This window comes from Spea bombifrons, chromosome 6, assembly GCF_027358695.1.
Source record: "Spea bombifrons isolate aSpeBom1 chromosome 6, aSpeBom1.2.pri, whole genome shotgun sequence".
Classification (NCBI taxonomy): domain Eukaryota; kingdom Metazoa; phylum Chordata; class Amphibia; order Anura; family Pelobatidae; genus Spea; species Spea bombifrons.
Window position 1 is genome coordinate 3386699 of NC_071092.1, and position 18302 is coordinate 3405000.

Sequence of the window (18302 nt, forward strand, 5' to 3'; positions counted from 1 at the left end):
CAGGGATATCGACCGCAACATACTGGAAGCAAAAGCACCAATTGGCAGTCTTATATATAATCACATCAGTGCTGAATAGGAAGATATCGGTTACAGATTTTGTGACACTGAGAATCTGCTCCTTCACCCTGAGATTGGGGCAAAACCCCTGAGACTCATAACATATGTGCCTGATTGTATCTTGCTCTAAAAGCACATAAGTAATCATTCTATATTTGTACAATTATACTATGCCGAGAAGCCCTGAACCATGCATTATTAAGGCACGCATGCCTAGCCACTTCTGGGGCTTGTCACGCATGCACGAGGGAGATGAGACGTAGGGTAAAAACCATTGACCAACCACCGGGGGAACATCTACAAAATCTCTCCTATTCCTTCCTGTTTCTCTTCTATGTTTGACTGGAAGGGGGTCAGATTGGGCTAGATGGAGTCCATGTTGGAGTCGGCAAGGCTGGTGTCCAATCACCATAAGCCTTGGACGCCCAATGAAATGTCCTGCTATGGGACAGTAAGGTTTGTATCTAATTTCAGAAAAACGTATTTCTTAGCTTTTCCTATTCAATTTTAATTTTATTTTTTGTACTTTCAACACAGGAAAGCTTTCCGGTTATCCCGCGCATGCCTGAATTCCCTCACTAGATCAACCTCTACCGCTTCCGAACAACAGAACCAAGGGAACAAAATATATTCGTTCAAGAGCCTCCAAAATCGTGTTATCGCAATTAAACCCAGATCCTTCTCTTCCGAGCCGGCTCAACATGCTGAAAATGATTGAAAAATACACAATCCCGTTGTTTTCTGGTCCCCCCCCCACAAGAGCGATGAATCACAAAATGTCATTTTCTTTTCCTACTACTGTTTACTGCGAACCCCGGCGGTAATTGACTTAAGGAACAAGGTTGTATTCGCTTGTATTAAATGTCAAGCGTTCTTTTGGGAAGAGCACCGAACATGTGTATTAAATCATTTGAAAACATGTATCGCAAAGTAAATAAATGGATACATTTCTGATTAGGATGCAACGGACAGAAAAGGCATAGCGTCCTTCCGTAACCGGGGCGACTCGCGGATATTTATTCAAATAAACAGCAATAGGGTTCTCTTATACTATTATTATTATTATTATTATTAGTCTTTAAAGAGCCCGTATAGATTATAGACGTTTATCGGGAGTAATGGAACCGTCTCAGAATGACGTAGACTTCATGGGGGCACATGGATATCGTTGGCTTGACCTATGGAGGCAAGATAGTTACATTATAGATGTGAAACACCATAAGCTACAAGAATATCAGTTACATATCTTATAGTCGGTATAAGCAAGGCCATAAATCCCATCTGACGTCGGGTTTCAAGACATTATATAAGCCGTATATTCACCAGTTTGAAACCGACCCTTGGAATTCCGACACAAAGTTCTAAACTAATAATAAGGATTCTCTCACTTTTCAGATGAGTTTTTAATCTTTTTTTTTTTTTCCTCCTGACAGGCAAAGAAATAACGAGAGAAGCAAACAGAAAAACGGAGACATAAAGACGAGATTCAGCAGACAGGAGGAGAGAGAGATACCATTGGTTTTTATTCATTTCAATCCCAGGGGTCAATGGAGGAAAAAACGCAGTCAATATAAAGAGCCACTTTAGACTGGAGTTGGTAACTTGCAGCCTCAAGACCGGTGTACTCCCGACCATCGAAACAACATCGAAGACAAGAAAAATACTAAGAATCAAAGCCTTATCTTAGTATTTCCACCAAAACAAAATCCCTCACATCCTTCACAAATGTCTTGGGTACTTTTGGTACTTTTCAAATGAACTGGAAGCTTTTAATTTTACCCAAAAGACAGGAAGGGTTTTTCCTCGAGGGTGACTTATATTTTCCTGACGGCGTACAGTATGGAGAGGACTCCTTCATTTTCGGCATTGGTTTCATTAAATTTGAGCCTCTCAATCGCTCCTTTTTAATGGACAGGACTAGAAAGGCCATCCAGCACGCCGGGCCAACGCCTGGTGGACCTCTGCCCGACATCGCTCCACGCACACCCGATCCGCTGCTCCGACACCGTATGTATGGCCACCGGCCAGATCTACCGGCCACGCGCTACATGAGCAGAAAAACATAACGTGCCGATACTTATATCCAGCCAATAGGACGTATATATATATATCTATAATTTAGCAGGAGACAGAGCTAGAGGCAGTCCATGGAAACGGTGGGGCGTAATTATTATTTATGTCCTCTCGGGTCTCACTCTTGCTGTTTGGGGACAATCTGTTGAGATCAGATGCAAAGGCAAAAGGGTCAAGTATTCTGCTGGTGTTCAGCCATCAGCGCAAACGAAGATCAATGAGTTGTCACCAATAATTTATGATTTTATTGATCTAGCAGCTAAATGGTCATTGATATGAATTTCAATGCCCATGAACGGCTACCAGTCCCAGCACATTTCTGGGAACTATAATTGCTTAAAAACTGAGACTTGCCTTCTTTTTTCATATACATGAAACCATATATATATATATATTTTTAATACAACTGATTTTATGAAACAACTGGCCAAAATATAAATACAAACCTTTAAGAAAAGCAAACCTGCGTTGACCTCGGGGTACAGATATACCCAAATATCCACAGGGCTGGGGTACAACAAACACATAGCAATCACCAACATGCCAGGGCTTGAATGGGCCCATTACGGCCCATCTGTAACATTAGGAGTTGCGAGTGGAGGAGCTATGACCTTGCCCAATGCCCCGTTAGACATGTTCTTGCACTGGAAGGAAGGTGTGATGGGCAGTTAGATGGGGGCGCAACGTTTTTCAGAGACCTCACTGCTATGGAAGGGCATGCAAGGGTCAATCGGAAAAGGCACATCCTATTTACTGCAGTCTGACCCCGAAATATGGCACCTAGATAAATCTTATTTAAATATGGTGGAAGGTCTACAATCCAATCAGCCTTGTTTCTATTCCAGATTACTCACATCCCGGAATTTTTACATAAAGAATAAATTGAGGGCACGAACGAGTATTTGTTGAAAAGAACCCTCATCTGTGTTGACAAATAATTCTATATGTTTGTTCTCTCGGGCTGATGAAAAGTATGCAAAAATTGGTTGACTTCTTACTTCTTCCAGTACAATGAATCGCAATAACATTGTGAATGATTTCTTCGTGAATAATTTTGCATTCAAATCGACCGGCAGGGAAAGCCAAGGCACGTCTCCTTTTGAAAAGCGTCTTTCTAATGACACTGAGAACATCACACGTTTTGAAGAATGATTTTCAAATGCTCGGGTTCCAAATTACAAAATGTGTCAAAAAACGATCTCTATCATCTTTGATACATCTCTTTACGGGGGTTGAACTGTTAATGCAGATATAGAGGTATCAGAGTCCGTATAGGATGTATATCACGAATAAAGTTAAACGGGGATAGATATTAGATTTTAGACTTCAGGATAATCATATATTTGCAAAAAACACCTCTTCGTCTCCATTTTCCTTGGTAGGACGATAGTAATATTCGCTCTAGAACAGATAGTATCTATAGTATGCTGCGATACCTTTTAGTGGTGATATCATATTATATCCCGGGGCTTTGGTGTGGCCGATGAAGGGCTTATGCTTAATAAAAGCATCACTGCTTAGTAACTTATTAATATTTTGGCATTTTAGAATATATCAAGAACTACTGTAGACTGATAAGAGAATGTCAGATTTCGTTAACATTTTGTTGGAGACCCCGACTCAATGGAAAAACACAGAATCATGGGATACATACTCCAACAACCGATGGAGGGTTCCAGGATCCCAATATTAACGAGATGTTGACTTTAAGATGGGATACTATTGGTCAGACTAGATAACAAATCAGCTGCTCTGTTTTTGTGCTTAAATTGTAGTAACTTAGTTCTGCCTCCAGATGGCGCGGTTGCTTCAGTTAACAATTAAAGGGACAGCATATTACGAAGAAAACTTTTTGGCACACTAACCTAATCTAGGGCAAAATGCGGTCCTATAGTTTTTGGCTACAACTTTCACAATCCTCACGGACAACCTATTTGTTTTTGATTTTCATCGATTTCCTGTTCAAGTCCTCCCTCCCACTCAAACAAGAGGATGGAAGTGCTTTTGAATGAACTATGGGGTCTAACATGGACCACACGTGGTTCAGTTCACGAAGACCACTTAAAAAAAAGGGTTTCTGGGTATAATTGTGCTATTTTTGCTGACACTTCTCAACACAAGCCAGATGTCGGTGTACAATACCACTGTTTGTAGAGTAAGCTCATTCATATTAAACCCCCTATGACCTGAACCACTATGGATTATGGGTCCTTCTGAAACCCAGAGGCCCTACAGCTGCATGGAGAAAGCTGGGTCTTAGCATCAGCCGGTGTATTAATTGCCTCCTCACTGGGCTGGCCCATCTCATTTTGGATACTAAACCCACTAAAGTACCAGCTAAAGATGTGTACAGACAGAGCCTAAATCCACCACTCATCACTCATGTCTTGAATTACATGGCGCACCTTTAAAACCCATAAATCAACATGAGCCCGGGTCATTTAATGGAGTGTTTGTCTAGTCTCCTATTTCCTGGATTTTTTTCTCCTCTCCTAGCACTTAGCCTTTTCCTGGAATAAGGTCTAATCACATTTAGCAATTTGATCACCGTATGATCTGCCAATCTGATAACAGCTGGGAACAAAACCACTTATAAACTTGAGTGTTTATTATTTACACCAGTCTCTATCCGGCCTTTAACCTTTTCATTACTGTAAGTTGCAGCGCACATTGGCACATCAGTTTAAGGCTGTAAACCGACTGATCCAAACAGATTCAGCACCTAACACCTCTAAGCCTCTCTATCTGGAACAGCACAGGGCATGCGAAGGGGCACCTTACTTTTGTCTTCCTGATTAACTTATACGGGGGGGGGGATCAAGCCTGATTTCACCGCATGTTTCTATTTTGGACTGTATTATCTGTCTATGAAATTTATTTGATGGCAGTTCCATCAAATTACTTGCAGTACCAGGTTTGGCCACTAGAGAAACCTGTTTGAAGATGGTTTTAGATCCCCCCGTTCTCCATCATCCTCTTTTGATTGGTGAATGGGTATTCTGCAATGTCCCTTTCACTGAGACACCTCACTGATGACCTCCAACAGAGATTAATTTGGAAACCCATGGCTAGGTATGTTTTTAGTCTCAAAACGTATTGACCTTAGTAGTCTAGGATACCGTCTGGTGATCAAAATACTTCCAGTTCTTAATGCAGGATCATGCAAGACCTTAAAAGTACCTTCTTCAGGCATAATGTCAATGTAAGGATATTAAATTGAAATATTTAATTTAGAGCCTCTGTGGTCCATTCTATTAGTTTATTATTCCTTCAGAAAAATTATATTCCTCAATCAAGCAAATCAACCGACGTGATGGAAATAAAGAAGGATTAACATTAATTACACCAGAGTTTCTGCTCTGTGTCTAGTAGTTTACACTCGAAGATCATAGACTACTTCTGATTAGCGCCAGTATGGGGTAACACTTTCACTAGCTGCTACCGGAGCCTGCTGTGACCTTAAAAGACAGTGGCTCAGCTGGGCTGCATTACCAGCCTGTATGATTTTCTCATGTATTAGATGTATCATTGGCAATGAATCAGAAAAGATTTTAGGAGGGAAAGAAGCGGCGCATATTCATATACTAAGTATCCAGTGTAGAATAGTCTTTGAAAAACGTGTACTTTTCTAAACTTGCTGGCGTCATCAGGCGGCATCTAGCCTTAAAGTGCCAGGGCAGCCTCGGCATCGTCGGTCCGGCCAAGTTTATAGTCCTTTTATTTTTACATATTTGAAGTTCTATGTTTGCTGATACTTTGGGAAAAATAGTAACCTCTATGTTATGTTGAAATTAAAATTTTAAAGTTTTTGCCTTTTAATATGGAGTATTATGAGTTGACTCTGTGAACTTAGTGGAGTCTTTAGCGTGGTTGGGACGTCTGGAGAACTTGCTTACTTACTATTCTTTATAAATAACACATTTTATGGAAAATAGCCATAACTACCGAAGCTTTACTGAGTTGAGATACATTTTCATGATGTTGGAAGGAGGTTGGATACAGAATGCAGATACTGGGAATTTAGCTACTCAGTCCGGCAGGAGCCAATTACGCGTTTGTGGCATCCGACCAACGATGGGCCAGACGTACGTCTAGGTCCTGTATTTCCGATAAATTTTAGACAATGCCTGCCCTCAATTTCACTAATATAGCCTGTCCTTTTACATTAATTTCCATCAGCAAAATTTGGAACTTAATAAAGAGAACTTTATAAAGTAGGAACAAATATTCAAAAAAATAAAATTAAACCTACCTCCTCGTTGAACCAACAACGTAACTTCACTTCCTTTTGGGCATTCGATCAGTAAATCCACAACTTGGTTATGAGTAAAGTTCTGGACATTTTTCTTATTCACCTCCACAATAAGATCCCCTTCTTTGAGGCCACGACACCTTGGGCTGTCTACAATCTGTTTGACTCTCTGGCCACCTCCGCCAGGACTGTCTGCTATGGTAAAGCCAAATCCCATGGGCCCTTTAACTATATGCACGGTAATAAGTTCAGGCTGCGTTGCTATAGAGGATGCCAAGGAGACTGTATCATTAGGGTAACCATGGGAACCATTTGAAGAAACGTCTGCGGGGCTGCTAGGCCTCGGCTCTTTTAAATGATTGGCTTTTCTAGTTTTACTGCTGTTACTCGATGGAGAGTCATAGCCTTCTTGCCCATTGACAATTATAGGGTCTTTGTCCAGAATGGCCACCGACGTTACAAGACTTGTGTTGGGGTCGTCGGGGTCAAAGGGAAGCGGATAACCTCTACAAAGTTCAAGGTCAACACATTCACCAATTGGTATTGACTGGAAGATCTTGACAACTTGAGCATGGGTGTATCCAAGGACACAGATCTCATTAACACTAACAATAACGTCCCCTGTAAAAAAAAAAAAATCATATTTTATAAATCATTAGGGTCTATATTTAGAGCAAAATTAGGTGATTAAAAATAAACAAAATAAAAAATATTAAAGTATGAAAGTACCGGTTTCCATTTTGCCATCAAGGGCTGCCGGACCATCGAGTACCAAACTCTTGATCTGCAGAAATTCATCGGGCTCGTCTCCCCCAACGACCGTGAAACCAAATCCTCGGCTGCTCTTCTTTAGTTTTGTGCAAATGAACTTTCCTTTCAGTTCGGAAGGATTCCTCGTGAAGAATGGCTTTGCTAAAATACATACAAAAACGGCTTAAAATTAGAAAGTCTTTCTAAGGCAGATAAAAAAAAAAAACACCTAGGTATAACGAGAATCTATGAAGTACCGTGTGCTGGAACGTCCCTTCCTGGTTCCTTCTTTTTAGGAGTGAGATTGTTGGGAAGCGGAGCGACAGGTGGAGGAGCTATTGGCGGTGGTTCTGCCCACTCTGTAACAAAAAATTAAAGAAAAAAACCATTAAGTATACAAAATGTTGCGCCTGAATACATATAAGATACCTTAAGACAGTTCCATTTTTGTCATAGAAATCCCTGATTGTGCGGAGTCCCAGGAATTGGAGTAAATTCCAGCTACCATAATACTGAAGAATGTGATAGATAGATAGATAGATAGATAGATAGATAGATAGATAGATAGATAGATAGATAGATAGATAGATAGATAGATTTTGTATATGGATTGAGCCAATGGATTCTTTTCTGTGCATGCTCTGGTTTCATTATTTGGTAGATGGTGCCCTCCTGTGGAATGCCTTTTCTTGTACGTTCTTATACAGCAGCGAGGATATCATCTGCCTCTTTACAAGACAATGGTAAGACCCTTTTATTTCTATACGCCAGAAAAACAGTGTCTTAGAGGAGGTATAATAACGCTGTATATGTTATATGTGGGGGGGGGGGCGATATAAATACCTCCCCAGTGACCTGTTTATTAACAGAAATGTACAAAGAAATCAGAGGTCGTCCTCAGAGCCGGGAAAAGATTTCATACACAACAAAGGAAGGGATTGGAAGGGATTGTTTACAGTGAGGGCAGCAATGGTACGGAATCCACTGCCGAGTGGGATTGTATACGCGTAATGTGGGTGGAAGAAGTCAAAAATAGCAAGGGTCCTTCCATATACAGCCGGTCATCATCACCCAGGACAGAATGTTGGCCCGTATGCTACAGAGTACTATGGCAATTATTTAATGTCTTGAAATGTTAGTTGATTAAACAAAGTTATAATTTATCAAACCAAAAAATACATGTTTATGAAAATACATGATGTGTTAATTATTCATTTACAAGACATTTATCGGGAAAAATACTTAGATCGGTAATTCATTCACCTTCTGTCTGCTGCTGTCCAAGCTGTTTCTTTCTTTTGGCTTCTAGAACCGGATTTTCATATTGTGTTTTTCTGTTTATGTGACTGCAAAGTAGAACAGAAGTACGTCAGAAAGTAATTAAAGAGAATTACGCTCCCCCTCCAAAAAAAATGTGGAGATCATCCAGTGAGTAACGAATATCTTAGAAACACAAAACCATAAGAGTTTTCAGATGCCTTTATTTAAAATACTTAATCAGTTCTGCTCTCGTAATCACATTATAACATGTATCACTTTAAGTAAAGGATGAGTGGGAAACCTTTATTACATCAGCAGTGATGTCACTTTTAAGAGAGGAAAATTCCGTGCACATAATGGTACTTAGGCGCTCTTCCACTTCGGCAAACCATCAATTGAGCTCTCTAGTATAAATAAATAAATCTTAGCAGATCAGTCTGTTTCATTCTTTCACTTTTAGGGTTGACTCATAAGAAGCTTCTTCAGCTTGTATAGCAACAGCCAATGAATGCCTGTGTTTGTGTCACATGGCAATTAAGGTTTCCCAGCACAAAATTATAAGTAAGATATTTGACATGATTAAATAATTATTTGCGGGTAGGGCCTGGACTTCGGACAATAATGGAATGCTGCTTCTAATGGTGCATGTCAAAAATCATGAGCCTTGATAGCCCTCGGAAATTGCAATAGAGTCACAAAAAATATAGAAGCTGGAGTCCAATCAAGTGTACATAACATGGTGGTGCCAAAGTATTTTGTGACACCACGTCAGCCCTTTATAAGTTCAAGACCCTTATGTGATTGTTGACTTTGTCTTCCATCTCTTCGCCCATTTAAATAAGATGAGTCACATGTACTGTATTCTCTATAAACTAACTTACTCTACATAGTAGATGCCGTAGACAGGGTCTTCTATTTTCTCCCATCCAGCAGGCAACTCTAAAGACACAAAATAAGAGAAACCTTATTAAAAACAACTTACAACTTAAGAGGAAAAACGGTGGGTCTTCTGGGTCTTTAGCCCCATTTTCTTCCCGAGATTTATTTTTTAAAAATTGTTATAAAAATTGCTCGACAATCATAGAGGAGTTTAGGTTTCTGTTGATTGAAAAATGATATCAACCGACTTCTTCTAATCTGGCATAAGGGGAAATATGACTTTGTGGCAAACAGACTTTAATTACAAAGCGTTCCATTACGGAACGGCTGAAGATTAGATGAAAAGCGTGTGTACCTTCTATGATGTGGTTTCCCAAAGGCATGGGGACGGAATTAGTATTTGCACACAAATTTAGAAGGATTTGTATTTCTCAAGAGGAGGTAGTGACTCAGAAATAAGCCAGCATTCTTATAAGCGAAGGACGTCTTTGGAAAATATTAACGCGAATACATATGCAATGATAGTTCATGCATTCATGATTAAATTAGAGAGAGTGAATAATGAAAATATCTTCAGAAGAATGAAAACCGTTGGCTAATATTTTATCAATACAACATAAAACAGATTATATATTGTGTTAAAAAAAATTAAATATAAAAAAAAAAATAATTTTAGGGGCGTTTATAAGTAAAGAGATGAATAAAATATAAAAATAAAGATTTTCAATTGCTTAATGAAAAGGTTCAGGGGGGGGGGGGTTATCTGATAATAAAATCCCTGTCTGTCTGAATGACCAAAAAAAATCTCAGAATTGTAAATGCCCTTAAATATTAAATTATTACAGAGTTATTAATCATTAAAAAATATTGAACTTTTTATTTGGAAATTGAATTAGGAATACAAATCAATATGATACGCGCACATATATATACATACACAGAGAGATACATTTTGTTTCTCTTTAAACAGCCGCGGCATGCACTGCTTTTACATCGATATATAAAGCATTTACATACACTATACCTCGAAGGGAAGGTGGCCGCACGTTGGCCCATTTTATGGGCATATAGGATTTATACTATCAGGCAAATGATAATACGGGGAGTTTAAATACTTTACATTATAGATAAAAGAGCATGCATATGGATGAACAAACATACACAGAGACAGGAGGAGGCATGCAGTCAGCGGTCGGTATTAAACCCAACTCCAGTACTCCCACCCGGTGCACGTGTCCCATATACCCGGACATCACGGTTAGTGCCTTGGTGGACATATCTGTGGGTCGTCTTAATGCCAGGGATAGGCAAGCCCTAGAGAGCCAACCGTTGGGGTCTACAAGTCCCATTGTGAGCACAGATCAAGATATAGACCAATATATAAATAAATATATAGTTATAGACCTATACACGGTTGCCTTTTTCCAGCTTTAAGAGACTATTCCCTGGAAGAAGATACCCTAAAGGTATGATAAGATGACAATCGAGGAACAGACACCTTTCCAGTTCATGCGTACTATGTGGAGTCCATGAGGGTTATCTAATGGCAACTACCTTCTGTTATTTCATTCCTAAATCTGTTAAAGTGGTGCAGCCGACTTAATATATAACATTCTGCAACTCAGTTTATTTATCGATACATCAAATTTGCACGTTTTATCTAATTCCTTGCACAGGTGACAGTTTTATACATAACCCCCATAGACTCTACATACAGAATAACGTGGATTGGAAAGGCATCTTCTAACACCAATTACCACTTTCGAAATTTTAATTTCTCACTCAATCTCCCCAGCTGAGTCAAGAAATGCAGATCCCTTTAATTGGGGGAGGGGGTTGTATACCAATTAATAAAATTAATAATTTGATTTTATTAGATTATTTTGATGCACGGTCACATGATGCTTTTTGACCAATAATAAAAAATTTCAACAGAATTTCACCAGTTCTAATACAAAATGATGAGTTTTTCAATTAAATTGAAATTTGCATTTGATTGTAAATTAATGGTTTTGCAGATTTCTAACGAGCTATTATTATATATATTTTTGCTTCCAATTGCTACATATTTTTGGAAACCAAATTTTAAAATGGAATATTGGCGAGCCAACTAGAATGGACGGGTCTCAGTAAATATACACTTGTACTAAAACCGTCTGCCTCCTAACAGCCCAAGCTTCCTTGTAAAAAGCAGACAAGCAATTTGAAGAAGCAAAAGGAGGTTCTAAGGAGGACCACACAACAGAGAGTAACAGATTACCTATTTCACTGTCCAGTTCCTCGGTGTGTACACCTTCTTCTCCAAGGCAAGAGCAGATAGAAAGATTAAAAAGAAAAACATTTCAGACACCAGAACCAAGTAGGAAAACCCCATCAGGAAACCAACACCAATTCTATAATACAGGCCGCTATATAAGAAGCTATAGGTCAGCTTGTGGTTCTAGACATTTATGATACGTTAAGATCATTAAAAGTCAACGTTCAACTTTCCTCCACCCTCACCAATATATATAGCATTATGTGACCTTGCATTTTCACTTAAACAAATGAATGATATACAGATTAGGTGCGTTATCAAGTCAAGTTAACTAGGAAATATTAATTTGTTCAGATGTGTAGAACTTTTTACAGTTAAAAAATAAAAATTGAGCCTACAAGACATATTTTGTAAATGTTCAGTACGCTATAGATTCCATTAAAAATATGACGTCAGTAGCTCCTGAGAAATATAGGGCTTAATCTAAGAGAGAGTGCATGAGAGAGAGTGAATAAGAGCATGAGCAAGAGTGAATGAGAGTGTGAGAGAGAATTAATGAGTATGCGTGAATGAGAGTGAGTGAATGAGGGTGTGAGAGCATGAACGATCCTGAATTTAATTTCTGAATTGAAAAAGCCCTTAGAAGTTTGTCTGAACTGAAAGAGCAGGAAACAAAGTTTTCTTGTACGAAAACAAATGGACCAATGGAACAAAAAATCTCTATTGATTTTGGTCCATCTGTGCAAACCTAACAAATATATACTCAAGGCACAACCAACAATCATTAAACAAGGTATTCGGATACATGAGATCATTCGTGATAATATTTACACATTATCCAAATGCTATGAAAAGTGATTGCTTAAGAATAAACAGTCTTCCTTACCATCATCCTCACATTCTTCGAGAGGTTTCGGCTGTTTATTCAGGCACCGAGGGTCCAACCAAGATGTTGTTTTTGTGTTGTGACTAAAAAACAAGTCATAATAAGACATTAAAATGTGTCTCGTGACCTCCTTCTAGTCCAGCATCCAATTTGCGGAAACAATGCTTGAAGTTGGCTTGTATGACTACAGTCATTAGAGCCGGGTATAGAATAATAACATCAGTATCCCGATATCTCCCATTTTGTTGCATACAATGCAGTATTATGATATTTCCATAGTTTAAGAACAGCATGAAGAAATATTGAAATATCAATGGTCAACATTTGTTTCAGAAAAGATTTAAACCATGAATGCCACTGGTAGGTTCCTAAAATTGCACAGAATCCAGGGGCAACTACCTTTTGTTTAAAATTATTTCCTCTGGTGAATTGAGTTATTTAATCATTTAAAATACAGGTTCTTAATTTTTACAACCACCGATATATAAACATTGTTTAGACTAATAGGAAGAATAAAACATCATATCCAGGTGTAATGCATCTAATCGGCAGATAGAGGGCGTCAGTTGACTCCATTTAACATCTAAATGTAAAAAAAAAAAAAAAATCATGGTTTACCATCCCCCACCAAGAGCCGTTGTTAAGGGATTTGCTAAGCCTCTTGCTCCAGCTAGCAGTATTGGAGCCACACAGATGAATGCATTTGCTCAGTGTGTGAGGAATTAATATCTCCTTGCGAGACAGCAACGTGTTAAGAGCTGGCCAGTTTGGACAAATACCATTTAATAAACACAATCCCGCAAATTTGGATTTTTAGCGGGGAGCTTTTTCATTAACACATTCCAAAAAAAAAATCTTAGAAACAAAACGGATTCCCAAAATCGAGGGGAGTCAATGACAAAATGCAATAAAACACACCCCCCCAAAAAAAAAATCAAAGGGTTAAAATAGCAAGCTGCTTAGATGGATTTATTTCACATCAGGGCCACGGAATCATGCCATAAATAACATTCTCATTTAAAAGCCAGGATTCTACTCTCGGTGATTGACTAGCAGCGATATGTTGGTCTTTGGGGCTGAATGCGATGGTTGGATGGTCTCTTACATCAGAACCCACCAAAACTTATTATTTCTTTTATTATGGTTTTAAAGAGTTGGCATGGGGATGATCGCTGCTAGCATGTACCAGTGTCTAACCAGTGTCTAAGCCTCCATTTCTATTATATACCATAAAACGTCCCATAAAGCATGCTAAGCCTACCATATTTCTGATGGACATTTGGAAAGATCTCATTCTATATGCTTCAATGGTATTATTAGAGAAAGTATTTTTTTGAATAGAAGTCAAGGACGAAAGCAAAAAAAAAATGAATTACTCTATGAAATACACTTCTCCGTTCTCAGTGTAGGCCATCTCCCAGTTTGCAGGCAGAGGACCAAGGCTGTCCCCGTCAAGTGGAGGTAGATATTGAAAGAACTTCTGAGATGCTTCCGTGATGGGAAAAGCCGGGAGGATCCGAACCACCGATGCGGGAGTCTCTTGCGTAACAGGAGCGGGGAATACGTCTTGATCACTAGAATCTGCTGGCGAAAACGTGCTTGGTCAGTAACAATGGCCAAATCCTCTTATCAGACAACAATATAATATAAAACAGATATCTCCAACAGAAAAACCTAGCTACAAACAAATAATGAATTGCTTCGCTTACCTGTAACACTACTGTTCATTTCAGGAGCCTCATCGTACTCCTCATTCTCCGTATTCACTATGCCTGCATTTTGCATATCATTGTAAGACTTGGTTCGTTTTGGGGTGGACTGCTTAGAGCCAGAGAGACGATTTTGCAAAGCATCACCGGAAATCAATTTCCCACTGGCGGGTTGGCTCGGAGGTTTGGGTGTTCCATAAAAGTTACCTAGGCAACATTACAAAAAAAAAAAAATTGAATGTTAATAAGAATTCTTCAAGTCCTTAAATTCTGTTTAGAAATTCCCCGCTAAGCGCTATACCTCCAAGATAATAATGAAGAAAAAAAAACTTGTAATGGCTGGACATCAGCCAGCATTAAAAAAAAAATCTTTGTTACTTCTGAGTTACTTAAGTTCTATTTATTAGCAGCGTTGAGGACCGCATTGTGGAAAACCATTCATTTGCTGGGATTTAAAACAAAAGGCAGTTGGCCTGAATAGCGAAACGTCATCTCATTACATCTGAATTTCAATGAGCAGCCCTCGTCCCGGGGTGCGTTTTATACAATGCAACGTCAGATTTAGAGTGAGCCCAACAGAAAATATAAAATTCATTACCCCCTTTAGCCCTGAGAACTCATGAAAAGAAAGAGAGAAAAGAATGACCCACATTATTACGCCGGGTTCATTTCTGTTGGCGTTCACCGTTTTTTTGGTTTTTTTTCTATTTCTTTTTCTTCTTCTTCTCTTTTTTAGAAACTTCGAGCAGGAACTGATTAGAGCCAGGATTAGTCATTGAAAAAAATGTAGGCAGCTGCTGTGGCTTTAGAAAACTTTATTTCGAGTGACTGGCTTGAGTTTTGGTGTTAAAAAGGACACTTTTGTGTTGAGAATGTACTAATAAAATTTGCATTTCCACCAAATCTTCTGGGATTGGGGGTCTAATTTACAAAAAAAAATATTTATGGATAATTGTCCTGCTATGTATTAGATTTAGTATTAATATAGGAAATGCTCGGTCCGAACTGTCCTGGGAATTTAAAGTTAAGTGTAGCCAGGGAAGACAGATTTTGATGACTTCTCACAAGCCACCATATTGGAAGATTAGGATATGGAGCCCCATCTGCATTTAAGACCTAAGATGTTCTATCTTCATCACGTCTAAAGAAGAAACCTCTACAGTCTTGAGGCTGAGGTCATTTATGTTAAGGTTGTCCTAACTTCTAAAGACTTCTGGAAGACCATCACGACCACCAAGAAAACCAGCTGTCCCTCCTCCATAACACAATACTGAGGCACGAGGCCGTTCGCGTACCTCTCTACTTCTTCCACTTATATTCAACCCTTACAAGAGAATGATCTTGTTGTAAGGTTGACACATGGTTACATTTAATTGCAATCAATTTTTTTTTTTTTTTTTTTTTAAATCTTTACTCATTAGTATACATCTGTCCGGTCATCACATTCATTTTTGTTTTTGTGTCATTTAAAACCATTTCTGTTAAAATCAATACATAAATAAATAAATGGATGCTCTGGATTTGCTCCTGAAAACCCAACAAAACAACAGGTAGAGTAATGGTGCCAGTCTTGGAGTATTAGACTACTTTTGAAGGCAAGAAAACTCCTAAGAAAACCTTCTTTTCTCTCATGTTCTACCTCCAACAGCTCCAACTCACTTTCTGGCATTGCTGCAAGGTGTACCTTAGACCTTCTCTGCTGGCCTGGGATCGATTGGCCTACAGCTTCAGAGGAGGATGACGATGACATTTTTGGTTGTATTTTGTCTTGTTCTTTGAACGTTTAACGAAGACACTTTTTGCGTGTCAAGCATGTTAGCATGAGGGTTCACAGGAAAGGGCAAGAGGGGTAGATGGGGTCACCCTATTAAACCTATGCTTCACTCCTTTGGGAAATTTTGCCCCCAGCTCCCAGAAACAATAATATGGATAACAATCCAGATACTTCTCAGGCATTTTGGTTTGCCATAGAGTTTAACGAATCAAGCGAGGGAGAGGGACCCGCGGGTATTTGTTAACTTGTCAAGACATTTTGTTATATTTTTGCACGCCCCACCAGAAAATGGAGGTGTTTTTTGTGGTTTTTTTTTTTAAAGATCTGCATTTGTTGATACTTCGCTTGGTTGTGTATAATATACGTTGAGTGTTTCAAGTGCTTGGTATCAAAATGTTATGTTTGAAAAAAAAGGACATGTACGTTGGAATACAGAAAAAAAAAGAAATATGTCTGCACATATAACAAAGTTGCAAATCCGAGCCGTTCCAGAGATGCCTTAAGGAAACTCTCGTATCCAAGCAACCAGACTAAGACCCGAGAGATGGCAGCTGGGGCAGAGATTGATTCAGACAAAAGAGAGAAAAAAAAAAAAGGAATCCAACGCCACAGAATTTACGTTCCTTCCAATATCGCACTTGCTTGCGGTGATGTATTGAAAACTAATCACAGAGCTTTTGTTTGGACTCCAATCTGCATATTAATTAGAAATCTCTACATAATGTTTACAACGAGGCTCTTCCGGTACTTGACCAGCCGAGTTCCAAAATAAAAATAGAATCTGGAATAGAAGGATAGAATACCACGAGGATTCTAACTTCAGACGGGTGGTGGTAGATTTCTGACATGGAAGAGGTTAAACTTTGTTTAAACACATCTTAAAATCTAGAATAAGAACTCAAAGAGTTACCTAGAACGTTGTTGTCAAAAGGACAACGTAATGCCACGGAGAATAAAACATCTAGATGTGATATTGAGAGAGAGAGAAGAAGAAAACATTTTCTTCTCTCCTTGAAACATAGAATTAATGAGAACGGATGGATCTTTTCAAATCCTATCGATTTCTATGAGAAGCCTCTGGAAGGGCTGCAGCTAAACACCGAGAGCGAAGCCTTCTCTGTGCTGTGAGGCTTCTCGGCCAGATGCATATTCAACAGTCATTTGGTAAGAAATCAGAAGCATGTATTCAAATTTGCTTTCTAATTTCCTGCTCAAGCCAAGCTGTCTATCACTAAAATTAGACCGAATTAAGTCAAGTGGGAACGAAGGCTGCAGAACATGTATATTTGTTTCATAAAAAGGAAAAAACCGACGATAGATATTCAGACAACTCCTAGTGAAAAGAGTGGAATTATTATTAGCTTTTATTCATATAGCGCCAACAAATTACGAAGTGCTTCTCACAATACATATATTCAAGGGGTCGGACAAGACTAGAGTTGTCAGACTAAGACAAACCGATACATTCGGTGGGGAGAGCCCGGCTCGCAAGCTTACAATCTCGAGGATCAACATGTACTGAAAAAAGGCAGCTGTAGGGGATCACCAGGACAGTCTAGAACAGAGCAAGCCGCCAGGTATCTATCCAGCCGATATGGATCTACCTGGCGTGCTGTTTGTTTTCTGAAATACCGACAGAGAGTTGAGGTTCCTACTAGCTCCTACTAGAGAGCCATGCGATGGTGACCTCCATTCCAGAACACTAAAAGCCACAGTCTTAATTCAATTAGATCTAGAACAATCACTGGGTAAACTCTACAGAAAATAAATTAAAAAAGGACCAAATGCTAGGTAGATTTTTCCTAAAATGTGTATATATATATATATATTTTTTTTTTAATAATAATTATATGTTTTACATAATAATTTATAAAACAAGTAAGACTAAGATAACCACTTACTACTTGTGTATAGAATGTATTAAGTCCACTATATAAAGTTTCTATCATTTAACGTTATGGATACTTAAAGGAACACTCCAGCCATCACATGCATTTAAAAGCATTTGGAAGCTCAAGGTTTTCTTTAAACTACTGGTTTCCCCCATTGAAAATGCATACAGGGATTCATTAGAACCCCCTTCCCCCCCCCAAAAAAAAACCAAAAGGCACTGACTTGACTACAGGCTCTCTTCCTCTCTTGGACCATTGTGGCTAAATCCATTAATCTGACTGGGGTACATATTCAGTCACCCAAACATTTCACAAAAAGTCAGCACGCATGTATTTACTTAATGTAGCCAGTTACAGGAAACAATGATGTCATCATCATAAAGGAATAGTTTGCTCAGCTTCAGAACCCAGAAGCACGAATCACCAAAGCAACATTTTTGACCCGTTTTCCACATTGTTGGAAGAGATACCCCAAAGTGGAATATCACATCTTAATTGGCCTAAAACATG

General features: G+C 38.8%; 1 protein-coding gene across 11 annotated transcripts in view; it reads right to left on the minus strand.

The window, feature by feature from the left end:
• Positions 1 to 18302, minus strand: part of MAGI1 (membrane associated guanylate kinase, WW and PDZ domain containing 1) — a 151132-nt gene that overhangs the window by 23247 nt on the left and 109583 nt on the right. For 4 of the 11 annotated variants that reach the window (XM_053469576.1, XM_053469572.1, XM_053469575.1 and 1 more), the window contains exons 4-12: positions 14127 to 14333; positions 13794 to 13998; positions 12418 to 12500; positions 11535 to 11570; positions 9277 to 9334; positions 8399 to 8481; positions 7393 to 7494; positions 7115 to 7297; positions 6386 to 7006 (exon numbers count right to left, since the gene is read on the minus strand). In XM_053469576.1, coding sequence (XP_053325551.1) covers positions 6386 to 7006; positions 7115 to 7297; positions 7393 to 7494; positions 8399 to 8481; positions 9277 to 9334; positions 11535 to 11570; positions 12418 to 12500; positions 13794 to 13998; positions 14127 to 14333 — 1578 coding nt within the window. Of the gene's footprint in view, positions 1 to 6385; positions 7007 to 7114; positions 7298 to 7392; positions 7495 to 8398; positions 8482 to 9276; positions 9335 to 11534; positions 11574 to 12417; positions 12501 to 13793; positions 13999 to 14126; positions 14334 to 18302 lie in introns of all 11 variants that reach the window. The other 7 variants (XM_053469573.1, XM_053469571.1, XM_053469568.1 and 4 more) reach the window with 2 other exon arrangements.